We start from the raw sequence: 16,518 nt of genomic DNA, 5'->3' as shown, positions 1-16,518 counted from the left end.
CCCTTCATTGCACTGTTGCACTTACGTTTGCTGCTTCTCACTGCAAGCAGTTAAGGCTTTATGTTTGTTGGTTCTTTTAATTTAATGATATAAAAAGCTCTGGAAGCCCAAAGTCTAATAACTTGTATGAAACAACCAGAAAACTCTCTTGCTGAAAGTAGGTCCGTAACCAACTGACTTAACACCCTTTGGTATAGCACAATCAAAGGTTCTGCAGTGTTTGGAGATGGAACACTTGTTGAATCCAATAATTTGAAGAAAGATGCTACGTAATTTCCATAGCAGTTAGCAAAGCTCAGTCTAAAATGAAGAATACTCCTTTCATGAAACTTAAGCACTGTATATTTCGTGCGTGGAATTGTGTTGGGGCGTTTTCCAAAATGCCAGCCGCTCTTGCAGCTCACATGACTTGGCTGTACTGACAGACATTGTAGGAGTTGGTTCAAATTCATTATCATTGCTTTCATTATGTGAAGGTCTGGGGATCACTGCCCAGGGCACAGACCAGTGGATGTGCACTTTTACAAGAGACTGAGAGCTCAGAGCTGCCATTCATTGTTTCAGAAGTAGAGTGTGGAATTCCATTTGTGAATGTTGAGTCCTTCAGCACAATTGAAGGAAACGCATTGACATAATTGCATAGATGACACTCTTGTTTCTATAGAAACGGTCTGTATCATGGGGAGAGGTTCAGGAGTCTTGTTCATATTCCTCCTGGGCAGAAATTTTCTGGAATTAGCTCTGCCCCATCCTTTGTCAGTCACTGAGTGGAGAGTGAAGGGAATGTCCTCCTTTCAGAGGACACCAGCCTCCGACTCAGAGGTCCGTGGGCTCAGCTGTCTCATGATCAGGCTTGCTTAGTTCTTTTGCTGCCATAAAAACAGAAACTGGTTTCCCTTAAAGCCAAATGAGCTAGGGCAGCCTCTGATAAAAGGCATTAGAGAGATCAACCTGTGATTATATAAATGTTATGCCTTCATAGTTGAAACAGTAATTGTTTGCCTTACTAACATTCCGTTGTGTTTTGAGTTGGATTTAAACTCTGTGATGTCTGTGCGTATATGTATCTTTAAGTCATATTGATAACAATAAATAATATTTCTCATTTTTTATTGGTGTGTAGACTCACCAGAACGTTGCCTTGAGTTGCTTTGCTTTGGAAGGATAGCTAGACAGCTGTGTGGTGGACACATAACCTAACAACGTTACTGACATTGCTCCTGTCTTGTGTTGAGCTTTAGAGCAAAACTTTGACATTAAATTACTCATGCAGTAGCTCACCGTGTGTCTCCTATCTTTGCCATAAAAATCAGCTTAAGTTACGGTGTATCTTTATAGTCTTCTGTGACTGGCAACTTGCAGTGTATGAATATTCTATTTTCCTGGAACTGAAAAGATACAAGTAAGAATCTCTCGTCCTTGGAGACTTTTGAAAAGAAAGGCAGGGCTTGAATTGTAATTACTAGAGAAGTCCCAGAGAAAGCCCTGCCCATGTGTGTTTCCAGCATGTCCTTGTGTTGCTATGTATGAGACTTTGGGACTTGAATATGCTCCCCTGTCTTTCTCCGGCACGAAGTATTAACATCCATGTATTTTTCTCCACAGTAAAACCGACCGTAATTGACGTTGACATTTATGTTAACAGCATTGGCCCCGTGTCATCAATAAACATGGTAAGAAGCTCCTTTATTTTCTGATCTAACGGCTGTTACACCTCTTCTTGTTACATTCTCATTGTGGATTTCTGTTTGAGATTTATCATGCAGGTTTAAAATTCACCCTGACTTCTTAAATCTGTAGCACTTATTGAAATATTGAAAGTGGTAAAAAAAAAATGAAGAAATAGAGCTTGTGGCAGTAGTACATTTCCACTTTTAGTTTCTTCTTTCATGATCTAAGAGACCTGTGTTGTATAGTGTTTCTTAGGAAAGGATTCTAGATCACTCAGATTTTACTTTCGTCTTCAGTTTGGACTTTGAGAGTAAATAAACTGCCTCTGCTTTTCAGTATGGGATCAAACATGTGCTTCCCCCGAGTAGGCTATTCCCACAGGCTTATAAGCAAATTAAGCTCAAGAACTCTTGGATGTGAAAGAAGGTCCTTCCCTGTGCGAAAGTGCCTGGCCATGAAGCAAGTGTGGGGATATTGGAATACGTTAGGGTGAAAGCCTTCCCTAGTGGGCTGAAGGCCACAGTCCACCTGCCAGCAAAGGGTTACTAGGAGTCCCTAGGATCCCCGAGCAGGCCTGGCAATTGCAGCCCGAAGCGTTGTCAGGAACTGCCGCCTGCAGAGGTCCTGCCTGTGCTCCCTGGTGCACGTTTGCTCCTGATCCGGGGAGACATATGAGGCCGAGGGAGGGGAATTGCCAAAATGCTGACTTAAATGTCTTCTTTTCACTGCAGTGTTCTGGGGATGGAAATAACCCCTCCAAAATTAGTAGCAAAATCATTTCTTTTCATTGCCAGTTTTTAAAAGTGTTCTTTTCTCTGGTGATATAAGGGTTCCATGCAGGGGTAAAGTTATATTTATGGGTGATTCACTTAAAAAATCTCCATATCATCCCTAAACTGGAGCAAAGAAGTGGAATGAATAAAGGAGAATTATTTCACACAACCTATGTGCTGCAGATGGCTGTATATTAAAATCAAGTTGTGGATGTAATATTCCCTTTTCCTGATACACCATTATTCAGTTGACTGCATAGAGTAACCCTTTCTTATGTATGTTTCTTGTGCTGGAGTTTTATTTTCTTGCATTTGCTCCACAGCCGTGTATTCAACACCTTTATGTCTAACATGTATCTATGTTTAACACTCAAAGAAGAAGTGCCTTCCTGGATATATGGTTACAGAATTATTTCAGGAATAGTCAGTTGCATATGCACATAGAGGGATTTTCATGCAGGTCTTTAGCTTTAGAATTTACTTTGTGCCTTGTGTTAGGCTTTGTTATTGGAATCGACGGGAATTTTCGTGTGGAAATCACGGGTTGTGGAGAAGGAGGCTAGTGAATGACAGGTTGCTTCAGGGTGATATGGCTGCAGGAGTGGAAGGGAGTCTCCAGGGAGGTCCTCTTCGTCTGAAACTTGATGGATAGGCGAGCGTTTGCCAGGTGGGATAGTGTGTGAAGGTCCTTGGTGACACAGGAGGCCAGACTGCATCACACAGCTGGGGAAGAGGGAGTGGTGTGTGGAGAGATGCCTGGAGGGGCACACAGAGGGAGCCGTGACCGAGGCCCTGAAGCTGCAGTTGATAGTCAGACCTCAGCCTTCTCTCCGTCCAAAACAGATCCCTGCATTTGGAAACCATGAAAACCTTTTCCCATCAGAGATCTGAGCAGGTCATATTTCATGAGATTGGTTCAAATCCAGCCCAGGTGCGTTGGCTCACGCCTGGAATCCCAGCACTTTGGGAGGCTGAGACAGGTGGATCATGAGGTCAGGAGTTCGAGACCAGCCTGGTCAACATGGTGAAACCCTGTCTCTACTAAAAATACAAAAAATTAGCTGGTTGTGGTGGCAGGCACCTGTAGTCCCAGCTACTCAGGAGGCTGAGGCAGAAGAATCACTTGAACCCAGGAGGCGGAGGTTGCAGTGAGCCAAGATTGAGCCACTGCACTCCAGCCTGGGTGACAGAGCTAGATTCCATCTTAAAAAAAAAAAAAAATCAATAAGATCGCTAGTCAGACCCCTCTCTCCCTTAAAAAAAACAAAAACTACACGATGACACAGAGCTCACATTAGGGACTTGAAATCATGAACTCTGATCCTTCCCTGTGGGGCGAGAAATGACCTTAGAATGGCCGGGGGCATTGTAAACCCTGGGCCCCAGAGAAGAGCACGTGTGCACCAGCGTCCTGCTCATCTGGAGGCTGTCACAGCAGGTTTCCCAGGCTGAGCTGTGGCAGGATGTGGAGTAGAAAGCTTTCTTCTATTAACGGTCTCATTTGTAAAACTTGCCCTGAATATTTGGAAACATCGTGTAGTCCAGTTGGTTTTCTTCCTAGCATGGCTCTCTACCCTACTGGAGGGGTGGGGAGCCAATGTGGCTGCCTGCTCCTGTGTGAGTTGCAAGCAGCTGACGCTTGCAGCCTTGGGGAAGCCGAATGCTAACGAGTGCTTTCCTCTGCAAACAGCACCGAGGCTGTAGTCAGTGCTCAGCAGGGATGGCACTGTCTGGACCATTCTAGAGTCTGATTTCCTGAAGAAGACACAGCGTACTACTAGCCTACCTTGGCTCAGCAAAGCATAGAGGGCAAGCAAGGATGTGTTTAAAATGCACACACACAGGCACACACACACGTATGTGTGCACACACGTAGCACACGCACACACACAGGCACACACACGCTAGCACATTCACAGGTTTAATTCCCATGTTCTCCTTGCGTGAATTGCTCTGTGTCTCTCTCTCTTCCTTCACGCGCATTTGCCATGCGACCAATGTGAGGCCCCGTGCTGGGTGAAGGTGAGACACGATGAACCAAGGCCTGCTTTGGTGGGGCGAGTCTGTGGATGGGCTGAGTGCCAGAGTGGAGGTAGGTTCCTTTCTAAGCAGCCCGGACGGAGCTGGCAGGCTCTGGCTGGCCTGGGGGACGTTTCAAAAGCCTTCAGGAGGCAGAGGCCTCGGGGACCACTTCTGGAAGAACCTTTGCGCTGGGAATGCTTTGCTGGGAGACCGGAATAATAAGGGCATCTCACATTGCCGAGCGCATCGCATAGACCTGCTATGTCTGTGAAACCAAACAAAATAATTTTCAAAGAAGTAAAGGACTTAAAAATGAAATGCAGATCTTAGAAAAAACAATAAAACTGTAAAAGTAGAGAACTGACTGTGTAGGTGGGTATTGGGGATTGAGTTAGCCGTAAAAAGGAATATAAGAAAGACTAAAACAATCGAAGAACACAAGATGGGAAGAAGCACACTCTAGAGATGCAGACAGGGTTTAAGGATGTAAATTTGTATTGGGGGTTTGACCACAAAGGCAAAGCCTGGTAAAATTATGGCTTCTTGTCCACATAGTCGTTTAACAATCAATGAAACAGGGAGCAATGACTATTTCATCTCCTTCCTCCTCTTCCTCCTCCTTCTCTCACACTTTCTGCTTTTTATTGATATTGTGAACACTGAAGATTCTGCCTCAGACATTCCTTCTGCTGAGTGGAAATGAAGTTGCATCTCAATCTATTGTTTGATAGATTATCTTTGTCTTGTTTATACTGGAGCTGTGTATGCTTTTTCTAGTTACGGAGATTAGAAACGAGACCAGGGGAATACTTCTTTACATGAAGCTTTCATAGCCCTCTGCCTTTATCGCTGCCACACACCTCAATGTGCAGCATTCGTCATAGAAAGTGTGCACGGTTTGTTTCCACACGGGAAGGCTGCGTGCAAGGGAGCTTGTGAGTTTGTTTTTGAGAATATCCACTTCAAGCAGCCTTGTAGGCAAGCGAAGAAGAAAACCAGCATTCTGACACTTACTCTGTGCTGTTGACCCCAAATCCTTTAATCTTGACAGGACCATAGTGGAGAAGGCATTGACCTTTCTGCTTGTTTGTGTCCAGTCAGCGGAAGCTTGTGGCGGAGATCTTAGGGCAAGGTTCTGAGTGTGACCTGCTTGGTAGCAAAGCCCTGGCTTTGTTCCTAGTCGATGTGGACACACAGCAGCTGGATGTACCTGTAGGGTCCCAGCCTTAACATGGAACTCAAGACACAAAGGGCTCAGTGTGATCCAGTGTTAGGATTGCTTTTCTGTGTTTTTTTTTTAAGAATTAAATTAATAAATTTTATTTTTTGAGCATTTTTAGGTTTACATAAAAATTGAGCAGAAAGTAGAGTTCCCCCGTATATTTTCCTCTACACACACACACACACACACACACACACACACACACAACACGTTATTATTAACATCTTGAATTAGTGTATTGTGTTTGTTACAATAAATGAATGTACCTTAATCTATCTTTATCATCCAAAGCCTATGGTTTACATTAAGATTCACTCTTGGTGTTGTTTTATGGATTTCAGCAAATGTGTAATGCTGTGTATCTGCCCCTGTAGTATCTTACAGAGTAGTGTCACTGCCCTTGAATTCTCTGTGCTCCAGCTGTTTATCCCTTCCTCTCCCCAGACACTGGCAACCACTGATATTTTTACTGTTTCCATAGTTTTGCTTTTTCCAAAATGTCGTGTACTTCAAATTATAGAGTAGGCAGCCTTGTGAGATAGCTTTTTTCCTTCATTTAAAAAAGTACTGATACTAATTCATCTGAGGAAATCTAAGACTTGTAGTGAGTCAGTGTGATGTGACTACAACGTGACCATGTGTTACCAGAAATTAATGGGATGGCTCTGTGGATTGGGGGACAGGTCCAACATCACCACGATATGTTCCATTATATGATACATAACCTACACATTTGAAACTTAAAAGATGACATGCAGCCAGAGAAATCGTAAGAGAACACATGAAGCCTCTCAAACCTTATCTCTGCTCCATTCCACTTGTGGCTGAAGCTTTAAGAAGTGAAGCCAGGACACCAAGTCCTGATTAAGGCCTGTGGAAGATAAATTCCATTTGGTCATTACTGGAGGATGAGCTATTGCTTTGTGGAACTCTTTTGGAGTTATCTAAACTCAGGAAAGTTTAAAATAAGTGACAGCTAAAGCACCATGGTGCCCCTGACCTTGTTTTGTTTTTCTTTGCATTTCTCCTGCATAAAGTTCACAGCAGTTTTTGCATCTGTAGTTTGATACCTTTCATCAGTGTTTGATAAAGAATGGACATTATTTCTTAAAATATTGTTTTGGCACCATTCTAGGACTCTGGTCATGTGAAGGTTACCTGCTTCTCCCAGGACCCACTTGCTTTTATGCTTGTGCTATTTTTTTTTCTTCCTTTGCACTCCATGTTTCAGCATACGAAGTCACTCTTCATCTCTGGCCTGTGATCTTTTAAAGCTGTCTATTGAGTTCTTGATATCAATTACTATATTTTCAGTTCCAAAATTTTAATTTGATTCTCTCTAATGTATGTCAGTTCTCTGGTGAGATTCTCCATTTTGCAATCTGTTTTCTGGAACACATTAACCATTAAGTCCCTGCTGCCGTCTCTGGTTCCATTTCTAGTGTCTGTTTTCTTGCTTCTTTCTATTAGTTGGTATGCCTGGTGTATTAGTCTGTTTGTATTGCTGGAAAGGAATATCTGAGACTGGGTAATTTATACAGAAAAGCGGTGTATTTGGTTCACAGTTCTGCTGGCTGTACAAGCGTTGCACCAGCCTCTGCTTCTGATGAGAGCCTCAGGAAGCATCCAATCATGGCAGAGGTGAAGGGGGAACCAGCTTGTCAGTGGTGAGAGGGAGCAAGAGAGAGAAGGAGGAGGTGCCAGGCTCTTTTAAACAACTAGATCTCTTGTGAACTAACAGTGAGAACTCACTCATTACCATGAGGACAGCACTAAGCCATTCATGAGGGATCCATGTCTATGACCCAAACACCACCCACCAGGCCCCACATCCAACAAGGGATTCACATTTTAACATGAGATTTGGAGGGGATGAAACATCCAAACCATATCTCTTGGCGATTTTCATTGTGTACAGAGATTTGTAGAGGCGTTGGGTGGTTTTCTTTTGCCTCTCTGGAGGTCTGAGCTGGCACGGGGCTGGCCTGCAGTCTTGCTGAGGCTCCTCTGGGCTCTGGTTCCCCACCTTTCTGCATAGCTCCCCAGAGATCCCAACTGAGGGCCTGGAATGTGTCAACACCAAAAAAAATGCTGAAAATACAGCCCTTCTTTTTAAGCCATTTTTACAATTGTTTTTAAACCTCTTATGTTGTACAACTTAGTCAGGAAATGTGTCGAGGACATAACCAGCATTGGTTGGGTTTCTTCTCTGACATTCATATTCCCAGAAATTGTGGCCCCTCCTTTTTTGACTCCTTGGCCAGTTTTTTCTTCAAGCTCTCCTGGGTTCTTTATTCTCTCTGTCCAGGTTTTCACATTACATACCTTGTGAGAAGAAGACAAGTTCTGGGGGGAAGTGGCGTGCAGGAGAAGTTTACCATGGTTAGCCTGCTGCCTCTGTTTGTGGCTTCTTCAAATGGATTTTTGCTTAGCTTTCTCGCTAGCTCTTAGTGAGAGTGCCAGTCTACTGCGAACTGTCCCATCCTAGCCGTACATCACCGGTGTGGAAATTTAAGTTTAGGTGGGATAAGGGTTGATTCTGGATAGCTAGCAGGAAGTAAGTTGGAGCAGAGTCAAAGCAGATACAATATGACTGGGAGATTTTTTTTGTTGTTCCTTTGGTAACCTCCTGAACCGCCTTCAGATTAGCAAATAAGAGGATTTTCTAGGGTCCAGTGTTTTCAGGTTTTTCCTATACAATAGTGAGGCTTTGAAGGACACTAAAGGATATTAATTATGTATTTCTTTTAGCAATATTAGCTTTAGATGAAAAAAGCATGTGGCCCTTATCAGTTGTTTAAGAGAATGGTCTTATATGTGGTTTTAATATTATTTTATGCAATGAAAACTATTTCATTTTCCACTTGAAAAGTGAAAAAATCTTATTGCTGTCATAGATTTTTTTGTAGTTTTATGCATTAATATAGTATATAGTAGATGTTCAAAAAGGATTGTTGTTGCTATTCTTGTTATTATATTACATCCTGTAAATTTTGTGAAACTTTCAGTTTTGTGTCATCCATGAATTCTCCCCTCAGTGTTCTACCTCTTTGCTATTCACAAGTGCGGCCTTTGGACCTGAGGAATTGGTATTACTGGCAAGCTTGTTAGAAATGCAGAGAATCGTGCCAAACCCCAGATCTCCTTGAATCAGAATCTGCATTTTAACAGGATCTCCAGATCATTGTCATCCGCCTTAAACTCTGAGAGATACCGTCCAACTCACCATGACTTCTCAGTATGAAAAGCTGACACAAGTCGCCCTGCATGAAAACACAGAGGCCTGTTTTGGTGCCTTAATTTGATGTTCTCTGTTCTGGAAAGTGTACATCTCCTCTGACTTTGTGGTCTCCTGTCACCCTCTTTCTGCAGAGTTAGAGAATAGTCCGTCACTGAAGAATTCAGGCCGCGCATGTCACTCAGGGCCAGTTTTCTTAATGCTCTCCTTTTATCTTCGGTCAAATGAAGAACTCTGCCCATGGCCACATGGTCAGTGTGTTATTTATTTTATTTTAAAAAAGAAGTGAAAAATAATACCTTTGCACATTAAGTGTGTGTGTTCAAGATTTGGTTCATCCCTGGAAGAATAACTCTTTCCACACTAATGACAATAGGAACAATAATAGTTAAGACGTACATGTTAGTCAGTACAACAGTCGAGTAATACCACCAATGACAACAGGAACAATAATAGTTAAGACGTACATGTTAGTCAGTACAACAGTCGAGTAATACCACCAATGACAACAGGAACAATAATAGTTAAGACGTACATGTTAGTCAGTACAACAGTCGAGTAATACCACCAATGACAACAGGAACAATAATAGTTAAGACGTACATGTTAGTCAGTACAACAGTCGAGTAATACCACCAATGACAACAGGAACAATAATAGTTAAGACGTACATGTTAGTCAGTACAACAGTTGAGTAATACCACCAATGACAACAGGAACAATAATAGTTAAGTTGTACATGTTAGTCAGTACAACAGTCGAGTAATAGGAACAGTAATAGTTAAGATGTACATGTTAGTCAGTACAACAGTCGAGTAACACCACCAATGACAGTAGGAACAATAATAGTTAAGATGTACATGTTAGTACAACAGTCGAGTAATAGGAACAATAATAGTTAAGATGTACATGTTAGTCAGTACAACAGTCGAGTAATAGGAACAATAATAGTTAAGATGTACATGTTAGTCAGTACAACAGTCGAGTAATAGGAACAATAATAGTTAAGATATACGTGTTAGTCAGTACAACAGTCGAGTAACACCACCAATGACAATAGGAACAATAATAGTTAAGATGTACATGTTAGTCAGTACAACAGTCGAGTAATAGGAACAATAATAGTTAAGATGTACGTGTTAGTCAGTACAACAGTCGAGTAACACCACCAATGACAATAGGAACAATAATAGTTAAGATGTACATGTTAGTCAGTACAACAGTCGAGTAACACCACCAGTGACAATAGGAACAATAATAGTTAAGACGTATATGTTAGTCAGTGCAACAGTCGAGTAATACCACCAATGACAATAGGAACAATAATAGTTAAGATGTACATGTTAGTCAGTACAACAGTCGAGTAACACCACCAATGACAATAGGAACAATAATAGTTAAGATGTACATGTTAGTCAGTACAACAGTCGAGTAACACCACCAATGACAATAGGAACAATAATAGTTAAGATGTACATGTTAGTCAGCACAACAGTCGAGTAACACCACCAATGACAATAGGAACAATAATAGTTAAGATGTACATGTTAGTCAGCAAAACAGTCGAGTAATACCCTGGAGGAGCCACACAAGGTGTGTGGGAATGATCTCTGCAAATTAAAAAAAAATCTACAAGAACAAGAAAGAAGATAACATTTAAAGGCTTTCGAGCCTGAGATCCACCGAGTCTTGGTGTGTGGCAGATGCCCATGAGCCCTGGACCAAGGCCCACATGTCTTTTTGATCACTCACCTACCCGAAGCATCCAGTCCAGAGGCCCTTGTAAATATGTGTCAAGTGAGTGAATGGATAACAATCCTTGTCTGCCTCTACCTCTCACGTGCGTGCCCGCTGGGCCGTTTTTCTGTGTGAACATGTACCTGCTCTACATGCCTGCACGCCACTGTCTTCAGGTCACAATTTCCTTAGTTAATGGACATCCCTTGCTCCAGTGTCTTGGCTAACACTGAGTCCAGGGCTTCTGCTGTTTGGAGGATGTAATCCTGACCTTAAACCTATGAGGCCATGACTCTCGGCACCTAAGCTTACAGGTAATGGAGCGACACAGCTTAGGAGACTCCTGTGAGAGTCCACAGGCCGTCCGTCTGGAAGATGAAGGGACCACCACGCACACGTCTCCATCCCTGGAAGCAGACGGGAACCTGGGTGGTGTTAGCTAAAAGGCACATCTGACGTGTAAAACTGCTGAATTTTAAACTCACACTCCGTGTCCTCTTTTCTCTGTCCTCTGGTGTCTTAGAACTTCTCACCATTTTATACAAAATGTCATTAGAGATGCCACCTGGTAGGATGGGGTGTTGCCCATTGTAGGAATGAATGGGAACTTTTCAGTGATTTAGGACACTGAGATGTTGGCAATCATGATAAGATATCGGATCTTTGTTAGCAGCGATCTCATGCACTGAGTCCTTCAATTGTGTGAATAGCTTCTTATGTTCCTTTCATCTTGAGCTTTTGCACTTCGACTGGATATTTCACAATTGATTTTCCTCCTTCTTCACAATGTGAGCTACATAATGTACCTCCGACTAGAGAACCATCTTTATGTTCCACAAAACGCCTTTTGCGGAAAGGTGGGGCTGTTGGATCGGGTCCCCTATTAGCACATTTGAAGAAACTCTCCCGTTTCACCTTGACAGGTTTGCTGCAAGCCCCTGCACAGGCCCTGCTTGCCTAGAGACAGGGGGCCACGTGGATTTTGCCATGGCTGGGTGTGTGCAGACAGCGGGATTGGAGAAGGACAGGACGAGGCACGGTTATAGGCCCTATGGGGCGGGGTCTGGCGTGCATCTTTCACAGAAGCCCCTCGGGCAGCTCCGTGGAGGATGGCAGTGGGGGCTGGAGAGGCTGAGTTACGGAGATGTGAGGGGAAATGTGGAACTCTAGGGTGAGAAATGGTGAGTTCTGGGTCTGAAAAAATGCAGCGGGCTGCAGAAGAGGGTGTGGCTTCGAGAAATAGAACCTCCAAGACATGAATGAATGCACATAGGCATTGAGGAGTGGGAGAAGTCAAGGGTGACTCACATCCTAACAGCATTTGCTAATCCAATAAATAAGACTGAGTGCCTGCTCTGTGCGAGATGCTGGAGTGCACAATGGGAACACAGCAGGGGAGGGAATGAATCAAGCTGTGCTGCTCCTGAGGCTTCAGTTTCTTTGAGGTAAGACATCGAATAAACACACACACACACTGTTGTTTCAAACTGTGGGCAGTTCTATAAAGAAATTGAACTCCTGGGTGTGGCCACCCCATGCAGGTTTCCTTGCATGGGATTTGGGGCGGGCAGGAGAGGGGAGGAAGCTTAGACATGAGAGCTCCCAGGTGCCAGATCACAGGGGAGCCCTGCAGATCATTGTGAGGGGACTGCGTTCTGTTCTGGGCTCAGGAAGAAGCCTACGCAAGGTACTAAACAGGGAAATTGTGTAATGTGTTTCACTTTTAAAAATAATGCCAGCCGGGTGCGGTGGCTCACGCCTGTAATCCCAGCACTTTGGGAGGCTGAGGCGGGTGGATCACCTGAGGTCAGGAGTTTGAGACCAGCCTGACCAATATGGTGAAAGCCCATCTCTACTAAAAATACAAAAATTAGCTGGGCGTGATGGCACACACCTGTAATCCCAGCTACTCAGGAGGCTGAGGCAGGAGAATCACTTGAACCCAGGAGGCGGAGGTTGCAGTGAGCCAAGATTGTACCATTGCACTCCAGCCTGGGCGACAGAACAAGACTCTGTCTCAAAAAAAAAAAAATAATACTAATAGGCCAGGCGCGGTGGCTCACGCCTGTAATCCCAGCACTTTGGGAGGCCAAGGCGGGTGGATCACGAGGTCGGGAGATTGAGACCATCCTGGCTAACACGGTGAAACCCCGTCTCTACTAAAAATACAAAAAATTAGCCGGGCGAGGTGGCGGGCGCCTGTAGTCCCAGCTACTCGGAGGCTGAGGCAGGAGAATGGCGTGAACCCGGGAGGCGGAGCTTGCAGTGAGCCGAGATCGCGCCACTGCACTCCAGCCTGGGCGACAAAGCGAGACTCTGTCTCAAAAAAAAAAAAAAAAAAAAATAATAATAATAATACTAATAATGCCATACACTGCCTATGTGAGGGCTTCAAAGGCCAGCCTTCCCTGACCTCAGTTCCTTGGAGACAGCAAAATACAGCTATGAATCTTGTTGACAGAGCCCTTCATGGGTTGAATTATGTCCCCCACAAAATGTATAGGTTGAGTCCCATCCTCCAATTCCTTAGAATGTGACTTTATTTGGAAATAGGGTCATTGCAGATTTAACTCATTAAGGTCATTCTGGAGAAGGGTGGCCCCTACTGCAGTGTGACTGATGTCCTTGTGAAGAGGGGAGATTTGGAGACGACTCACATGCTCACAGGGAGAACGCCATGTGAAAAAGGAGGCAGAGATCAGGGTAATCCTCTATAAGCCAAGGAACACCAAAGATACCAGCAAATACCAGAAGCCAGGGCAGAGCCCTGGAGCAGCTTCTCCCTCACAGCCCCCAGAGAGCACCAGCCCTGCCGACACCTTGATCTCGGCCTTCCACCCTCCAGAACCTGGAGAGAATACACATCTGTTGTGTGAGCCCTGGGCAGTGGAGCTGCCTTACCGCAGTCCGGCATTAGCACTAACACAGGCCTAGCCCACATTTCGCAGGTCTTGTCCGTATATGAGAGATTCTGTAAGAATTGAAAGAGGAGAGAAACACAAAGGGTGGCTTGACAGTCAACAGGGACAGGTTGGTTTTAAAAAAAACCTGAGAGGGGCAACTGAGTTAGGTCAGAGGCACTCTGTTATAGACTAAGAGTTTGTAAGGATTCAGGGTGGGAAAGTTTATCAGAGGCTTGGGCTGCTTCTGTGTCTCTTTGTTGTGCCTATCTGGGAGGCAAAGTTGTGTGTCTCTTCCTGTACATCTTTCTGCAGCTGCAGGCATATCCCCTGAGTCTGCTTTTAGCTTTCCTATCTTAGTGCACCTGAAGGGAAAGGAAGGTGCTTATTAAGGGCCACTATTTTACTGGGGCCAATTGAATGAGGGTGAAATTTGGCAGTTCTGCAAGAGACTTTCCTCCCACCTCCCTCTGTGCCTGAGCTGTCTTATCTGTGTTTTACTGTTTGCTCTTTCTGGCTGTTTGTAGTTAGAAGAGAAGTGATTTCCTGGAAATGCAGGAGTCTAGAAGGGAGCCGGGGTTTAAAGTGATGGTGTTTTTCCAAGATGACGGTGCTCCTCCTCTGTCAGATTCCTACTTTCCACATGCCACTGACTTGCTGCTTGCCTGGGAGGCTGCATTTCACCCTTGCCCTCACTCCGTCCCCAGCATGCGGGGTCCCAGCCAGGCTCTGGCCAGCAGATGCAGGGAAGAGCCTGCAACATCCCTCTGTGTACAGCTGCTTAGCAAGGTCGAGAGCTGTCCCGGTCAGGTCCTGGTCCGTGCTACGTGACTAGTCCCAGAACAGCCCCGTCTCAGTCCAGTTGGCCACTGTAACAAATACCTTAGACTGAGTAATTACGTACTGCAGACATTTATTGCACACAGTTCTAAGACTGGAAATTCCAAGATCAAGGCGCGGACAGGTGCAGCGTAGGGTGAGGGCTGCTCTCTGCTTCTATGGTACTTTCTGTGTGTCCTCACATGGTGCAGGGGACATAAATGTGAGGGACCATCTTCCTTCATGTCTTCAGGGTCTCTCAGTCGTGTCATTCTGTCCCAAGGTCTTGTTACTCCCCAAACCCAGGCATTCTTTTGAGGCATCCAATTCTGAGGCTGGGAGTTTGATGAGTTTCTCGCCTCTCCTGTCCAGTGGCAGGTGTGCCCACCACCCTGGTGCTGCTCACCACACTCTTCCCTGGCACCATGCTCTTCTCCTGGACACCGCCGGCTTCCCTGCCCCATGTTAGGGTTGTCAGAGCCTGAAAATCTGGGAAAGTGGCACAGACTGTGTCGATCCCTTTCCCACTTGGTGAATGACCTCCTCACCTTCTCCAGGATCGACCACGCTCTCGGGAGCTGGGGCACATGGGAACCATGCAGTGTGACCTCTCAGGGGTGCAGGGAACCCTGCCCCAGAAAGGCAGAGGGTAGGGGGCACGTGCAGTGGGGAGTTGGGGATGTCAGAGTGACAGCGGAAGAGCCGGAGCTCGGCCATGGGAACGTCAGCAAAGAACCGTCAGGAAGAAACTGACCTCCCGAGAGGGAAAGGTGTGCCGCTCTCCCCTCCCGGGTGGCGCCTGAGGAGATGTGTGCCATGAGCAAGGTGGCGCCTTAGCAAAGAAAAGCAGAGCCAGCGGAAATCAAACCAGTGATGGCACATTTTATTCAGGACTATTGCAAAGGGAAAAAGAGACTCCAGTGAAGAGCTGGGCTCCGTTCCAATACAGCAGGGACGAGTGGGCATTGGTGGCCAAGGAGCAGAGGGTCAGCGGGTGGAAAGTTACTCAGAGGAGATGCCAAGTCTGTGGGCAGTTCTGGCCGAACCAACTTACAGGGATTCCTGCTGAAGGCAGGTCAGCATGGTTCCGCGGGGAATTCCTGCCAGACTGACTTAGCCAGGGTTCTTGCTAATGGGCCTAGAAGAAGGACCAGGCCCTGACTAAAGACTGGCCAAGCATAGGATCTTTGTCACCCTGAGGACAGGATGTGACTAGAACAGGATCTTTGTCACCCTGAGGACAGGATGTGAACTAGACCGAGCTAGACCATGGGGCTTCCTGCACTGAGTAAGAGAGGAAGGTCCAGGAGTGCAGCCGGCCTGGTGGCCCTGTCATTTCTTTGCCGGCTGCACCACGGAGTGGCCCTAGGTCCCCACGTGCTGCTCAGCAGTTGTGTGTAAGGAATCCCTGCATTGGGAGGAAGCTGAATCCAGTGACCGCCAGCTCCACAAACGTGAAGTGTTATGAGGACGCCCCAAGGAGGGAGCTTCGCAGCCTCGTTTCATTCTTCAGCCCCCAGGTCCATTTTCCAGCTCAACTCTAAGTGGGGCCCACTGTTTCCTGACAGTGCAGGCAGCTGTCAGGAAAGCACAGACCTTTCTTTTGTCAGCGTTCCCTAGTCTTTTATGAGGCAGAACTGTATTCCTGAGGCCTGTGTTAAACACCAGACCCTGTCGGTGTGAAGGAGGCGCCCCTCGCTGTCACCACTCGGTCTGCCATGGAGGTTGCGTTGATGGGCCGTCCACCCCTAGTGCCCCTGGAATCTTACCATGGAGCTGCCCTAGACTTATGCAGCCACTCACCGAGGAGATTCCGCCTCTTATTTCATCTTCCCAGGAAGTTCTTCCTTGCTGGGACACTTTTCTTCCCTTTTCTGCTCCCGCCATCCCGCTTAATTCTTGGTTCTTTCCTCACCTTCCCCAAGTCTCCATTGGCCTGGGCAACTGCCCGTTGGCCCACACCTTAGCAGTTGGTGGTGCCTCGCAGCACGGATGGACGTGCTGTGGACGAGGCGAGTGTCCCGGGCAGGTGGGGGTCCAGGGGTCGCACTTCCACTTGCTGTGTTCAGGGTGGCCCACGACAGGTGCTGAGCTGCCAGGCTTCCATCCACAGAAACCTCCCTGCCTGTCACTTCT

General features: G+C 45.8%; 1 protein-coding gene across 1 annotated transcript in view; it reads left to right on the top strand.

Annotated features, from left to right (window-relative positions):
* The window catches only part of GABRG3 (gamma-aminobutyric acid type A receptor subunit gamma3), a 566,143-nt gene that overhangs the window by 55,360 nt on the left and 494,265 nt on the right, over positions 1-16,518 (top strand). Inside the window, exon 3 of the mRNA XM_008017336.3 lies at positions 1,606-1,673. Within this exon, the coding sequence (XP_008015527.3) occupies positions 1,606-1,673 (68 nt within the window). The remainder of the gene's footprint in view (positions 1-1,605; positions 1,674-16,518) is intronic.

The sequence above is a fragment of the Chlorocebus sabaeus genome, chromosome 26, assembly GCF_047675955.1.
Source record: "Chlorocebus sabaeus isolate Y175 chromosome 26, mChlSab1.0.hap1, whole genome shotgun sequence".
Taxonomy (NCBI): Eukaryota; Metazoa; Chordata; class Mammalia; order Primates; family Cercopithecidae; genus Chlorocebus; species Chlorocebus sabaeus.
The sequence above is the reverse complement of the archived record's forward strand: the minus strand, read 5'-3'. Positions and strand labels throughout refer to the sequence as shown.